Source organism: Marmota monax, unplaced genomic scaffold (genome assembly GCF_021218885.2).
Source record: "Marmota monax isolate L192 unplaced genomic scaffold, Marmota_monax_Labrador192_F-V1.1 WCK01_AAM20220418_F8-fsc00065, whole genome shotgun sequence".
In the NCBI taxonomy this organism is placed as follows: Eukaryota; Metazoa; Chordata; class Mammalia; order Rodentia; family Sciuridae; genus Marmota; species Marmota monax.
In genome coordinates this window covers 6,927,041-6,941,817 of record NW_026694038.1, presented here as the reverse complement: position 1 = coordinate 6,941,817, position 14,777 = coordinate 6,927,041, and the positions used below count along the sequence as shown (strand labels likewise).

The window sequence follows — 14,777 nt, the reverse complement described above, 5'->3', positions numbered from 1 at the left end:
GTCCTTTATCAAGTTAATAGATCAAGTTGCTGATCAGAACATGTTGACCATGATTAATTTCATATTGAATTTATGTGCTGGCAAGCCTTTATATCTATATAAAGAAAAAAGCCTACTGCACTGTGTGTACACAAAATAACTGGTTAATTTATAATATTTAAGATAAATATAGTTAGACTTTATTTTCATTTCCTTCTTTGTCATGTTTCCAGATGTTCTTTTTTTTTTTAGTTGTCAGTGGGCCTTTATTTTATTTATTTATTTATTTATTTATTTATTTATTTATTTATTTATTTATTTATATGGAGTGCTGAGAATCAAACCCAGGGCTTCACACATGCCAAGCAAGTGCTCTATCACTGAGCCACAACCCTGGCCCCCAGATGTTCTTTGATAGTACTTTATGTAAGGTCTGTTTTGTATATGTCAGAATTTTATTTTCTATAATATTCTTTTACTCCTGAAGAAAGATGTCAGACTTAAGTTGATTGCTACTTAGTTAATATTCTTTATCCTTTTGTTCTGTTTCTTTTGCCTGTGTGTGTGTGTGTGTGTGTGTGTGTGTTTTGTGGTGCTGGGGATTGAATTCAGGGACTTGTGCATTTGAGGCAAGCACTCTACCAATTGAGCTATATCCCCAGCCCTGCCATTATGTTTTATCTATGTTACCTAATTAGATTGTAAGCCTTAAAGTCAGGAATTGATTCTAACCAAACTCTAACATAGCAACTAATGATTAATTCTTGAAATGTTTTCATAACTTTGTTGGTTTAGTCAATTAGTCATTTTTTTTGTTTCTAATTTGTTTAATATTAAAACAATTATAAAACATACAGAGAAGTTACTGTATATTGTTCACATATTGTTCAGATGTGAATATAAAATAGAAATGCAGAGAATCCTCTTTTATTGAGGAGGAGCTAAAAACTCCTAAAAAATTAGTCCCATCATGGAACTGTAAACTTTTTTTTTTCATAGTTTTATTTTTTTTTATTGGTTGTTCAAAACATTACAAAACTCTTGACATATCATATTTCATACATTAGATTCAAGTGGGTTATGAACTCCCATTTTTACCCCGTATACAGATTGCAGCATCACATCGGTTACACATCCACATTTTTACATATTGCTATACTAGTGTCTGTTGTATTCTGCTGCCTTTCCTATCCTCTACTATCCCCCATCCCCTCCCCTCCCATCTTCTCTCTCTACCCCATCTACTGTAATTCATTTCTCCCCCTTGTTTTTTTTTTTTCCCCATTCCCCTCATAACCTCTTATATGTAATTTTGTATAACAGTGAGGGTCTCCCTTCCATTTCCATGCAATTTCCCTTTTCTCTATCAATTAGTCATTTTTATAGATATGGTCAATACTCATTTTCTTATCTATTTGAAAGTACAGGGATGTAAATTTCTGTCACTTGAAAGAATCTATGTCTTAAAAATAATTTATAAAGGTTTTTATGTTCTTGGTTGAATAATAGATTTCTAATACACTGTTAATGTGAATATGTGAGTCTAGAGTTTATGTATGCAAATAAAATTAAAAACGGCCTAAAAATGGAGATTTTTTTTAGCAACATGCAATATTAACTTTAACTTTGAAATGGATAACACATTTAGGAAGTATTTTGAACTGAATTAAAGTGGAACTAGTGATGTTAAAAAAGAAAGAATGAGAAAGATTTAGAAATAAATTTGTGACTTCTAGAATGACCATGGAAAAATTTAGAGAAATTTACTGTATCTATTGTATGTTTTAGTCAGCTTTTTCGCTGTTGTGAGTAGAGGATCTGTCCAGAACAACTGTAGAGGAGGAAGAGTTTATTTGAGGGCTCACAGATTCAGAGGTCTTAGTCTATAGAAGGCTGGCTGCGTTTCTTGGGGCTTGAGATAAGGCTGGACATCATGGCAGAGTGTATGGCAGAGGGAAGTAGCTCACGGTGATCAAGAAGCAGAGAGAGTCTCTAATCGCCAGATACAAATATATACCCCAAAGTCATGCCTCAATTCCCATCTCCCCCAGTCACACCCTACCACTTCAGTTAATCCAATCAGAGATTAATTCACTGATTAGGCCAAGGCTATATCCCCATCATTTCTCCTTCTTGTATTGTCTCACATGTGACCTGTTGGGGATCACCTCACATCCAAACTGTAACACTGTACAATGGAGGTGAGTAATAATTTAGTTACTTTTTTCCAGGATTGTGAAGATTTATATGAAAGAAACTGTGAGATAAATGCTGAGTATAATATCTGGCCCCAGGTATTCAGTAAGTGAATATGAATCTTATAAGTATATTTAAAAGAAGCAACAAAACTAAAACTATGTCCTCTCCTCAATGTGAAGTACATAGATAATTAAATGAATAAAAACATGATTCATTTGGAAAATAGTGACTATCCTATTGTAAGTACTGAGTAAATGTTAGCTATTGTTATTTTCCAGCAAAAACAATTTGCTCAGCATGTGTGGCCATTTCCCAAGTGAGCCTCTGGTCTGGAAAGGACATTTTTTTGTCTTTGGTATTCTGGAGTAACAACAGAATCAGTTTTATGGGGCAATGTGCTATCATTTCATACCATGTGCCCTATTTCCTTTTTGGTCTCCAGCTTTTGCTCTTCTCTTAAAATGTTCTGGTAACATTAATGATGCAAGCTGTAACACACAGGCATTGTTTGATGGTAGTGGTTGAAAATATAAATGATAACTATTTCATATTAATCTCATTTCCTGAAGGTTTTTGTTAAAAATTGTGTTTTATATGAAAGTAAATAAATGCATGTGTATAAAAATATATAATTGTATACATGCTAAAATGTTTTCAATGCAAAAATCTTCATAAATCCTTTTTATTGATAAATGGAATTATTTGCTCTTAATAGAAATAGCTTAAAAGAACAAATGAATTTGAAAAAAAAGCTTATTTAGTGGGCCCATGTGATGTACAACCATAAGAATGAAATCCTAATTAGAATAAGTTATACTCCGTGTAAGAATGTTAAAATACACTCTACTGTCATGTATATCTAAAAAGAACAAATAAAAAAATTTTTAAAAAAGAAACTTATGTAGTGGGTCTCATTTTTTATACTGAAGTTTACCAACTATTGCATTTTAGTATATGTATGTGTTCCAGTCATTTTTATCTGTTTTTTTCCTTTTCTTTTAAAAATATTTTTATAGTTGTAGATGGACACAATATCTTTATTTTATTTGTTTATTTTTATGTGATTCCCGTGATCGAACTCAGGGCCCTACGCATGCCAGGCAAGCGCTCTACCACTGAGCCACAACCCTGGCCTTTTATCTGGTTTCTTAAGGCTGAATTGTGAGAACATACATATTATGATTATAGCATTTTGGGGAATAAATTTTATTATTGTAGTGTGTCAGAGAAGCTCGATGAGGTTCTCTGAGAAGGAAGAATGGGGGTTAAAAAAAGCCAGTGTTCAAGTATAATGGTAGTGTATTCAAGATCATAGGTAGCTGGGGCCTTGGCGCACACCTATAATCCCAGCAGCTTGGGAGGCTGAGACAGGAGAATCATGAGTTCAAAACCAGCCTCAAAAACGGCGAGGTGCTAGCAAGTCAGTGAGACCCTGTCTCTAAATAAAATACAAAATAGGGCTGGGTATATGGCTCAGTGGTTGAGTATCCCTGAGTTCAATCCCTAGTATAAGGAAAAAAAAAAAATCACAGGTAGGTTAGCTATGGCAGAAGGAGTGACAGCATTGTAGTGTGAAAAATCAAAGTTGTTTTCCAAAGACCAAAGGTTGAAAATTGCTAAGCTAATTACTACTTTGTTTTCTATGTACAATGGAGTTGTATATGTTATTTCCTACATCACATTTGAAATATGATCCAGTTTTCTGGGTAATGTGTATTTTTCATTGTTTTAAATGCAAAAGTATGCTAAAGTTGGTAGTAGGAATTAATATTAGTGAATTTTATTTTTAAAGTGATTTTGATCTTTAAAGTAATTTTTCATAACTGTTCATTAAAAGTACATGCTGTATTTGTACTGTTTGTGTGTCGTTCTTTCTATCTATGTATGAGTTTCATTTTTTCACTGGCTGTGTGTCTGCATTTCTGTTTTTGATTGTTTTGCTTAGTTTGTTCTCTCTTTTCTAGCTGTTTCTGTGGTTCTCTGTGTGTGCATGTATGTTTATGGTACATTATGAATGTGTGTTTGTAGTTCTTTGTGTGTATATTCGTGGTCTATGATGTGCATGTGCCTGTGGCTCTGGTGCATGTGTGTGTTTCCATAAACCTTATACTTTTAATCTCATATTTTTTTAGAGTTAAGTTTACTTAGAGAACAGTTTCATTCTTTCTGCTGTAAGTACTTACCAGTGACCTTTATTGGGTCTGATTTGTTGTTTTTGTTTGAAGAATTATAGATTTATAATGTGTACTTGAAATACTTTTTAGTACAAGAGAACATTGATATTTAAGGTGATCCTATTTTCTCAAAGTATTTTAGAATTTTCTACATATGTATCTGATGCCTTTCATATGTAGAGACAAAAAATGAGTAAGAGATTATATAATAGCAAACGATAAAGCCCCAGTTTTGTTTAATGCAAAGAATACCTATGTCCATTGGGGATTCCCCAAACTTACCTGTAGATTCTATTTGCTGGGAGGACTCACAGAACTCAGCATATAGCTGTACTCATGGCTATGATTTATTATAGTGAAAGGATACAAAGTAAAATCAGTAAAGAAAAACAGCATATGGGACAATGCCTGCAGGAAACTTGTGTAGGTTTCCAAGAGTATGCTCAAAGAAGTCACACAGGATGCATTTAATTCATTGAGCAGTGAATTATAACCACACATGTGAAATGTTGTCTACCAGGAAAGATCATTAAAGAGTCAGTGCCCAGGGTTTTATTGGGAGTTGGTCATAGAGGCACCATCTGCCTAGCATAAACAAAATTCTAGACTTCCAGAAGGAAAACGAGTGTTCAATATACCCCATATTGTTTGTACAAATATTTTAGGGACAGTAAACTGCTGTTACCAGGAATGGTGAGAATCCTTTAAAAATACAAGTTTCTAAATACCAGCCAAGGGCCAACTTTACAAGCACACAATCTCAGGTATATTCTCTCTTCTTCAAACTCCTCACTGTAATATTTAATTGCAAAGTAATTTGCCATGGAAATTTAACTCCTTTGTGCTTAATGTAAGAATCTTTCACTAGATTCCTTATTAGTTTGCATTTTTTGGTTTTTATTATAGTATTTCTTTTTTGGTTCATCCTCACAGATAAGAAATAGATTAAGTGTTGTGTCTATTTTCTCTTTATTTTTTGCCTATTTTATTTCAAAATAACGTGTTCTAGTGATCAGGTATTTTCTTTTCTTTTTTAAAATCTGTAGGTGTAAATTTAGTTGAATATTAAGTGTTTCCATTTTAATAAGTTTTATTTTGGCAAACTATTTAATTTGTGCAATTTTATATGTATTTTTAGTTGTGGGGTTTAGTAAGCTGTTAATTATGTCTGTCTCCTTTAAATGTTTTTAAATTCTACTTTTTGTTTCATTGCTGTCTATTTTTCTTGATTTATTTGTATTTTACTTATGTATCTAAACTTCTTTTTATCTTTCATTAGGGTTATTATGATTTGATTTTTTTGTTATTAATTTTGTTAAGATATTAACTGGAAGCTGATGTTTTGATAGTTTGTACTTAAGACAGCAAGGATGAATTTGTTAACATTATTCAAATATATTTCTTAACTGCTTATAGACTTTAGAAATTAACTTTGCATTTCATGATTTCATAAATCTATGAAATAAATAATGTTGACAGATTTCTATTTTTTCTTTTCATGGTGATACTCATTTTGTTCTTCATTGCATACTTAGGAAGCATCTCTTTGAATTTTTAAAAGTTACCTTTTTTTTTTTTTATTAACAAAACTTCCCTTTTATGGACTTTCTGTCAATTTGAGATGATTTTTCTTGTCTCCAGGCTTAAGATTTAGTGGAATTTATATGTGGAAGAACTTGATTGAAAGGGAGGCAAGGAAAAAACTGTAAACTTCAAATAATCTTTGGCGAGATAGTTCTTTTAATTCATAGATTTGTCATGTGTTTATGTGTAGCTCTATATTAGATGGTTTGTGGAATACAATGATGGAAAAGAAATATCAGTACCTTTTTAGTATCACTCTGAATTCATAGAAAAGTCATTGTTTTACTCATACAATGTCATGAGGAACATGTGTTGTACACATATCCTACGAGTGAAATAAATAACTTCTTATATGATTTAGGAGTAATTTCAGTTCTAACTGAAGAAATGAGGGAAATCAACATGAAGGAAACGATGTAAGAGATTTCTTTAAAGGACGGATGAGAAATAATTCAGTGTATGTACTGAGCAAGGCAAAGGTTATTTTAAGGAGAGGAAATGCTTTTGTTAGGATTAGAAAGAAAACCTAGGACTAGATATGTTTTATAAGAGATTGTGAGTAGTGCAGTTTCATGTGAGCATGAAGTTCTTGAGGGCCTCATCTTTGAATTCCAGACTGAAGAGGAAACTGCTTCATAGTTTGGCATTGAGACCCCCTGAAAGCAGTTATACCAAGGGATGAACATGATCAAAGCAATATATAGAAAATATGGAAAGATTAATGTGCTGCTGGCATTCAGGATGAGAGACAGTCAGATGACTGCTAGATTGTAAATTAGGACAGTGGTATCAAGAAAGTTCAAAGTAATCAAGGACATACTGGATAATTCTGTCAAATCACACAAAGATCAGGAAGATGATATGAGAAAATGCTGGATTTGCTCTTTGGAAATTTTGGAAAAGCAAGTTTGGGTAGACTAAAGTAGAACCAGAAATAAGCAGAAGTTAAGCAATAAGAATGCTAAGGTAATAAAGGAAAGACACTGGACATAGATGGTTCTTTATGAGAAGTTTGGTGGTCAAAAGAAGGGAGAAATTTACTAAGCAAGGTTTTTTGGATTTGGTAGGAGAGAGTTACTTATGAAAATAGAACGTCTCACTGAAAACAGGAAGAAATAAGAGATGTGAAGGTGGAAAAATTTATGTGAAGAGGCAAGAGGGGAGAATTTTATGCATGGCAGCTTATTTGTAAAAACAAAGTTAATAGGGCTGAGGATATATCTCAGTTGGTAGAGTGCTTGCCTCACATGCATAAGGCCCTGGGTTCAATTCCCAGCACCACACACACAAAAAAACAAAACAAAGTTAATAGATGGAAATAATGTCATTTCCCAACTGTTAGCTTAATGTATTTTTCCCCATGTTGGGAAACAATATTTTCTTGTAAGGTTGTTTTATTTTATTTTATTTTTTTTGTTTTTCTTCTTATTATACAGAAATGGATATACTCTGATAATGTTAAATGCTTTTTATGTATACTTAGATTCTGTAACTGTGTGAATTACTTTTTTGTCCCTTGAATTTCTGAGCCCAGAGTCCACTTGCTTTTGTTTATAGAAACTCCTTTCTATGCAGCTTGTAAGGTACCACTCTTTCTCATTCACCTTTTTATTTATCTCTTTACTAGCACATGAATGGCCCTTGAGCTTAGGATATGAGAGATCATTTTGTCATCTCCTTTGTGGCACTTTGTTGGATCTTCACTTGGAACTTTGTAAAATTTGGTAGATTTAAAATAACTCATTTTAGACAAAGAGTGGTTTACTAAAGAGTAAACAAAAAGTTAAGGAATTGCTGTTATACTTATGCTGTTATTTTCCACTTTGTTGATTTATAAATTTCCTTGGCATCTGGATACAATTTTTAAGAGTGGAGATAAAGTAAAATTAGTAATGTATATAACAGGAAATATCTGGATGGTATTATTAATTTTAGCATTGTTTAACTTTTCATTTTTGAGTTTTGTCCTTAAGATTTGAAGATTATACTTTCTGAAACATTTATTCACTTCATTATTGCAGTAAACACTGATTGAGCATCTGCTGTGTTTCCAAAGGATGTCCCACATCATTAGTTGTAATTTGGTCCTAACCCTTCCTCTGTATAGTGTATGTATGGGTTATGTGTGTGTATGTAGAGAAAGAGAGAATGAGAGAAATCAACTAAATTTCGATTGTCAACACTGTTTAAAATAAGTCCTAAATAGAAAACTAATTCTGAGTAAATTTTCAGATGTAAACTTCTTATTTATTACAAAACAGTTTCTAAAGCATGTTTCTTTAAATAAGTAAAATATGGAGTTTCAAAAATATTTTTTCCCTACAGGTGGGAAGGAGAAACAAAAAACAAATGTAGAAGACTTACAAATTAAAAAGGTAAAGAAGAAAAAGAAAAAGAAACACAAAGAGAATGAAAAACGGAAGCGTCCAAAAATGTATAGCAAATCTATTCAGACTATTTGCTCAGGATTGCTATCTGATGTTGAAGATCAAGAAGCCAAAGGCATCTTAAATGATAACTTAAAGGATTACATTGGAAAGAATTTGGATACCAAGAATTATGACTCCAAAATTCCAGAGAACAGTGAGTTTCCGTTTGTCTCATTAAAAGAGCCACGAGTTCAGAATATCCTCAAAAGATTGGACACTTTGGAGTTCAAACAGCTCATTCATATTGAGCACCAGCCTAATGGAGGTGCATCAGTTATCCATGCTTACAGCAATGAACTCTCCCACCTGTCTCCTATGGAGATGGAAAGGTTTGCAGAAGAGTTTGTGGGTCTAGTGTTCAGTGAAAATGAAAACTCTGCCGCTTTTTATGTAATGGGTATTGTTCATGGGGCAGCTACTTATTTACCTGACTTTTTAGACTACTTTTCATTTAATTTTCCCAATTCACCAGTGAAAATGGAGATATTGGGAAAGAAAGATATAGAGACAACAACTATGTCCAATTTTCATGCTCAGGTAAGAGGTTTTAGTTTTATTTCTTTTTAATAATTTTTAATTTTTTTGGGGGGGCAAACTTCTGTTCTTTGTTCCTAATTTTGCTGTAGGTTTGAAATAAAAAGATAAAAATATAATGAAAACTTGAGAGTATTAAGAATATTTTCTTGATGTGAAACATTTTAAATTTCAGATTCTACACATGTGTTTTAAAGATAACTAATGAAATAATTCTATTGTCCTCTTTTTTTTCTTGCAAGAATTTATCTTGGACTTAGTGAAATGAATTTAATGATGTATTTTCCTAGTCCTTAAAATAGTTTTCCTACCTAAAATTGTCTTTTTCTTTATAATATCTTTCAACTGCTTAGTACTGGATCTATTAGTGGGTGCTAAATAAATGTTGGCTATTAAATATATTGTGAACAAAGTAACCACTACTTATTGTAATTATGTGAGAAAATTGTGCATGTATTGAACTAATTTCCATTTCCTGCCCTTCTCTATAGTGTATAACATTATTCTAGAAAGCAGAGACGATTGAGTTTATTGGTTCTTGAAAGTGAATGTGGGCCCATCTAAAAGCCATTGCCATTGTCACCCGTCCTCAGATTAGGCTTGTTTATGCTAGGAGATTGGCCAATTCTTACATTTATTGGTACTGCAGTCCATGGTATTCAAAAACAGTAATTGTGGACAACATTCTAGTTTAGAAGAAGGAAAAAATGTAAAGAAAATCTCAGGGGTCTTACTCAGTATTTAGTACTCTCTCTCTCTACTCACAGATAAGCTAACAGAGAGAGAAATTACTTCATTCTTTTTCCATTTGTCAGCAGTGCCAGCAGAACAAAATTTCACTCATGGCTCTTTTCCTTATTTTCAGTATATTCTTTTTGTTGATTGATGTTCAAGATGTAGTCTCCACTTTAAATGATACTTTGGATGTTCAGTCACACCCACACATATCAGGATCCCTACTCCTAATGTATGCTTGGTGTATATTCTGTAGTTACCAAGTAGCCTGGAAAATATAGCAGTATTTAAAGTTTTAATGTGTGTATGGGGAAATTATTTGTTAGTGTAACATATTTGAGAACTGGAATTTAAGTATTTTTAAATATTAGGCAGGTCATTTTGTAGAATTCCAGAATGTTTAGTAGCTTGTATGAAATTTCACCTGGGTTGGGTGGCAGAATCAGGCCTAGCTTATAGTAATACTTTCTGCCATTTATTAAATCCTGACTGTGTCAATGACTGTTCTAGGCATTCTATATGTAATAACTCATTTAATGTTTATTATAGTTTTAGCAATGAAGAAACAAATAAAATAATTAATTGACAGATAATCTAGCGCTAAGTGACTTTGAGCCAGTTGTTTCTTCTCAAAGAATGTGTGAGTGGAGTTGTTAGGAAGGTTGTGGAGGCTAGGGTTGTAGCTCAGTGGTAGAACCTTGCCTAGCATGTATGAGATACTGGGTTCAAATCTCAGCACCACATATAAATAAATAAAATAAAGGTCCATTGACAACTATAAAAAAATTTAAAAAAATTTTTAAAAAGAAGGTTGTGAATCTGATCTTTATTCTTATTTAATGTTAGTCTGAAAAATACATTTAGTAGCATTAGAGAAATTCATGATAATGGTAATGAGGATATTTGAAATTAATCAGCACTTTAAAAATGAATTAAAGTACCTCTAATAATGTTACAATATATATTTTGTGTCTTCTCATTTTAATTTTTTAACATATAAGTAGTGAAGCTTGGAATGTTCTAAGTAACAGTTGAATTTTCAAGATAGTTTTTCGTGTGGTTAAGTTAGAATCAGACCCACAGAGAATCACTACCACCAACAAGACTGCTGTTTGTAATGTTAGAAGTTAGGTACTGAAAAAAAAAAAAAAAAAAAAAAAGAAGTTAGGTACTGAAATCATTCACAATGATGTGAATGACATCTCCAAGATTGTGCAGCGAAGGCCCTGGCTACTAATGGCTTGTGGAACCCAAACCAAGTTCATGCTAAGTGTGTATTGTCATAAGCCTACTTTTCAGTTTTCTGTTTGTTTTTTTTTTTGTTTTTTTGTTTTTATTTGTTGTTGTTGTTTTAATTAAAATCAGGCAACCAAAATGGTTTGCCCTAAATTCTGTGGTAACAAAAAGCTGATAAATTATTCATATCTATGATCTTTATAGCAATAATATTTATCTCTATATTACTTTAGTTGTTTTCACAAATACTCACTTTTGTTCTTAAATACATGGTTTTTTATTTTTATTTTTTTTGGTATGGGGGAATTGAACCCAGGAGTGCTTTACACCTGAGCTGCATCCCCAGCCCTTCTGTTTTTGTGTTTTTTTTTTTTTTTTTGAGGGGGGGTGGACAGGGAAATATGAGGGATTGAACCCAGGGCGTTTAATCACTGAGCCACATCCCCATCCCTTTTTGGAGACATGGTCTTTATGAGTTGTTTAGGGCCCTGATAAGTTGCTGAGACTGGCTTTGAACTCATGATTCTCTTCTCAGATCTTGTTTTTTATTTTAATTTTTTTTTTTTTTTTTTTTTTTTAATTTTGAGACAGAATTTCACAGAGTTGTTGGGGCTGGCCTCAAACTTAGAATTGTCCCGCTTCAGCCACCTGAGTTGCTAGGATTACAGGTGTGCACCACTATACCTGGCTTTCCTTGAATTCATGTTAATGTGAGATACTTATATAAAATATAAATGTACACACACTCACATACAACCCTAACAAAGGATCAAGATATTCCTGTTTTTAGTCCTTGGTTTTGGAATTCTTTTTACTTGTGTAATCCTATTTTCCATCTTAATCTGTAATCTTGAAGGTTGCCTGAAAGTATTTCTTAGCTGGGTTATGGATATTTTTATCTCATTATCTAGGTTAAATGAGGTTCTTCTGGGCTCATTCACATGGTGTTGGGTATCACAGAGTGTGATTCCCAGTGTACAATCTTTCTCTTGAGTTGGATTTATTCAAAGGAAGTCATGGCAGCCAGATTTGTAGAAATTAATAGGGAAATACACTCCATTTTTTTTTTCTTCTTATTCTCCTCTCCATTCCTTCCTTCCTTCTTTTCTTTCTCTCCTTTTTTTATTCCTTTTGTTTTTTCTTTCTGTACTGAGGTTTGAACTCATGACCTTGCTTTGGACTTGAAATCTATTTTAGTTGTAGTTGGACCCAATACCTTTATTTTGTTTATTTGTGTTTATGTGGTGCTGAGAATCGAACCCAGGGCCTCTCACATGCTAGGCGAGCACTCTACCGCTGAGCCACAATCCCAGTCCCTATGCTTATTTTTTTTTTTTTTTGGCCTTTGTTTATTTATTTATTTATTTTTTACATTTGAATCAGATGGGGTATAATTCTTACGCTTTACTTCTTGATGATAGGAGTGACATAGTCAATTTCACAGGTATAAGCATTGGGAAAGATTTGTGGTTATTTATAATTTATTATACGTATGTCCTAGTTTTTCTTCCATCTCTATTTCATTCGGATATTCATTCAGACATTTATTGTGTTCCTGTGTCCTAGATGATAAGGAATATTTTTAAAAGTTTATTAGAACAGGAGTTTTTTGTCAAGAAATAAATGAGATTTCTGTTCTTTCACTCTACCCTAAAGTAACACTTACTATATAAGAACTGTGAAAATATGAAAACTGTAGCTAGTTTCTTCCATCCTTCCCCCAATTCAGTGCCCTAAATCTTATTTTTATTTTATCTAGGTTCTCAGGTAACTAATGTCAGAACGTTAACTATTTTAATAATGGCTGTTACTAAATCTGATCTGATCGGTTAGACCTGTTTGTGTGTAGAACTGCTGAGAAGAAAGTAACATTTATTGAATTTACATTGGGGCCATTCACAGCGTTAGGCTAGTAAAACAGTTTGTGCCATCTTTGAAACATTGCCTGCCTTGTTAGAAAATTTTCATTTTGACCAGTTGTGCCTGCTGTATCCTCCTCAACTACTTAGGAACTGGTCTACAGAATGTTATCATGGTAGCATCAGATGTTATAACTGAGAAAGCTTTTTTCTTCTATTATTGTATTAATTTAAAAGGTAGATAACAATAATTTTATTCTTATTTTTTCCATATTTTATTGGTGCATTATAATTATATGTATGATATAATAGTGTAATTTGGTCCAATATCATTCCCAAGTATTTTCACTAATAATTTAATTTGTATTTCAGTTGAAGTTTTTTTGGATATTTTTGAAATGACATTGATTAAATGTCATCACTTATTTGTAGTTTGATTTCAAAATATGTGCCAGATGTTGTGGAGAAATGGCTCCCTCTTCTGGCACACTCTTTTATGTCTGATGTTTAGATTGTCACATAAAGAACTTAATGAGCAGGTCTCCTTTTTTAAAATAAGGGACTCCTCTTACTCCCCTACCCCCATAAAAACCAACCAACCAAACACAGCAGAGTTGAACCATCTTCTACCTTACCTTGATTTTTGAATTGAATAATTATCCAATTTTTGAGTTTTCTTCAAATTGATGCTGATAAATGTTAAAAATGTGTCTGTCATTTGTATTTTTTATGGATCATTATCCTGAGGAACTTCTTTTTAATCTTAGAATATTGATAAGTACACTATAACAACTATAAGACACAGGTTTTGAAGTCAAAATAGTTTGTATAATACTAGACCAAGTAAGTTATATTTATTTGCTATGAGACTTATCAGAGATCTTAATAGTCATTGTGTATGTTGACCTACTGTGGCAAACCTCTGGAGTGAAAAGGATTTTCCAAACTTATTTTGTTACAGAATTCCCTTTTGGGGGAATACATTTTTGAGAAATAGCAAATTGTTTAACAAAATTCATTCTTAGTGTTTTTAAAAAAATTCCTTCCTATTAACTGTAGTTACTTCTTTATTGCTGCAATCTTTACAGGTTAATAAAACACTATTAAGTCTTGTAGATTTAGTTTTGGTGAAGTTATTTCCTGGTAGAAAGGCTGCCTTTTTCTTTTAATTTTTTTTCTTTTTAGTTGTAGATGGACACAATATCTTTATTTTGTTTATTTATTTTTCTGTGGTGTTGAAGATTGTTTTATTAGAGTATAATACTTGAAGATCTAACGTGTGAGGCAAGCACTGTACCACTGAGCCTAAATCCCAGCCCCAAGGCTGCTTTATTCTTTTTGTAGCAAGCAGATCTCCGAATAATACACACACACACACACACACATCTATTGGCAGTATTAGGGTTAAACCCAGGGCTTTGCAAAATGCTAGGCAAGTACCCTACTTTTTAGTCATAGCCCCAATCCTTTTGAAATTTTATTTTGAGATAGGGGTCTTGCTAAGTTGCCCAGGCTGGCCTTGAATTTGCAATCCTGCCTCAGCCTCCTGAGTAGCTTGAATTGCAGGCGTGTGCCACCATGCCCAGGTAAAGATTGCTTTTTAATTTAAAGATAACTTTATGTGAGGAATGGTGAATAGAATTTTAGTTTAAATATAATTTAATTCATTTTTTGTTAACTAAGTTCATGAGATTTTGTTATTGATACTTACTGGCAATGGATACAAGAAGCCTCCTACTTGCTTTTTCTATCTTTTGTAACATTTGTAGAGAATATAGAAAAGAAAAGTGAAAATGCAGCTGTGATGGTAGCAGTTTTTATTTTTGGGTGGTGTGGGATAGACTATAGGAAGATTTAGATTAAAAATGTTATATCTTTCTGGGTTTGTTGGCACAAATCCCAGCAGTTCAGAAGGCTGAGGCTGGAGGATTTTAAATTCAAGGCCAGCCTTAGCAATTTAGTGAGGCCTTATCTCAAAATAAAACATAAAAAAAGAGCTGGGGATGTGGCTGGTGGTTAAGTACCCTGGGTTCAATCCCTGGTAGCCC

At 32.8% G+C, this 14,777-nt stretch overlaps 1 protein-coding gene across 1 annotated transcript in view; it reads left to right on the top strand.

The window, feature by feature from the left end:
• The window catches only part of Rsbn1l (round spermatid basic protein 1 like), an 81,673-nt gene that overhangs the window by 31,966 nt on the left and 34,930 nt on the right, over positions 1-14,777 (top strand). Inside the window, exon 3 of the mRNA XM_046464162.2 lies at positions 8,262-8,902. Within this exon, the coding sequence (XP_046320118.1) occupies positions 8,262-8,902 (641 nt within the window). The remainder of the gene's footprint in view (positions 1-8,261; positions 8,903-14,777) is intronic.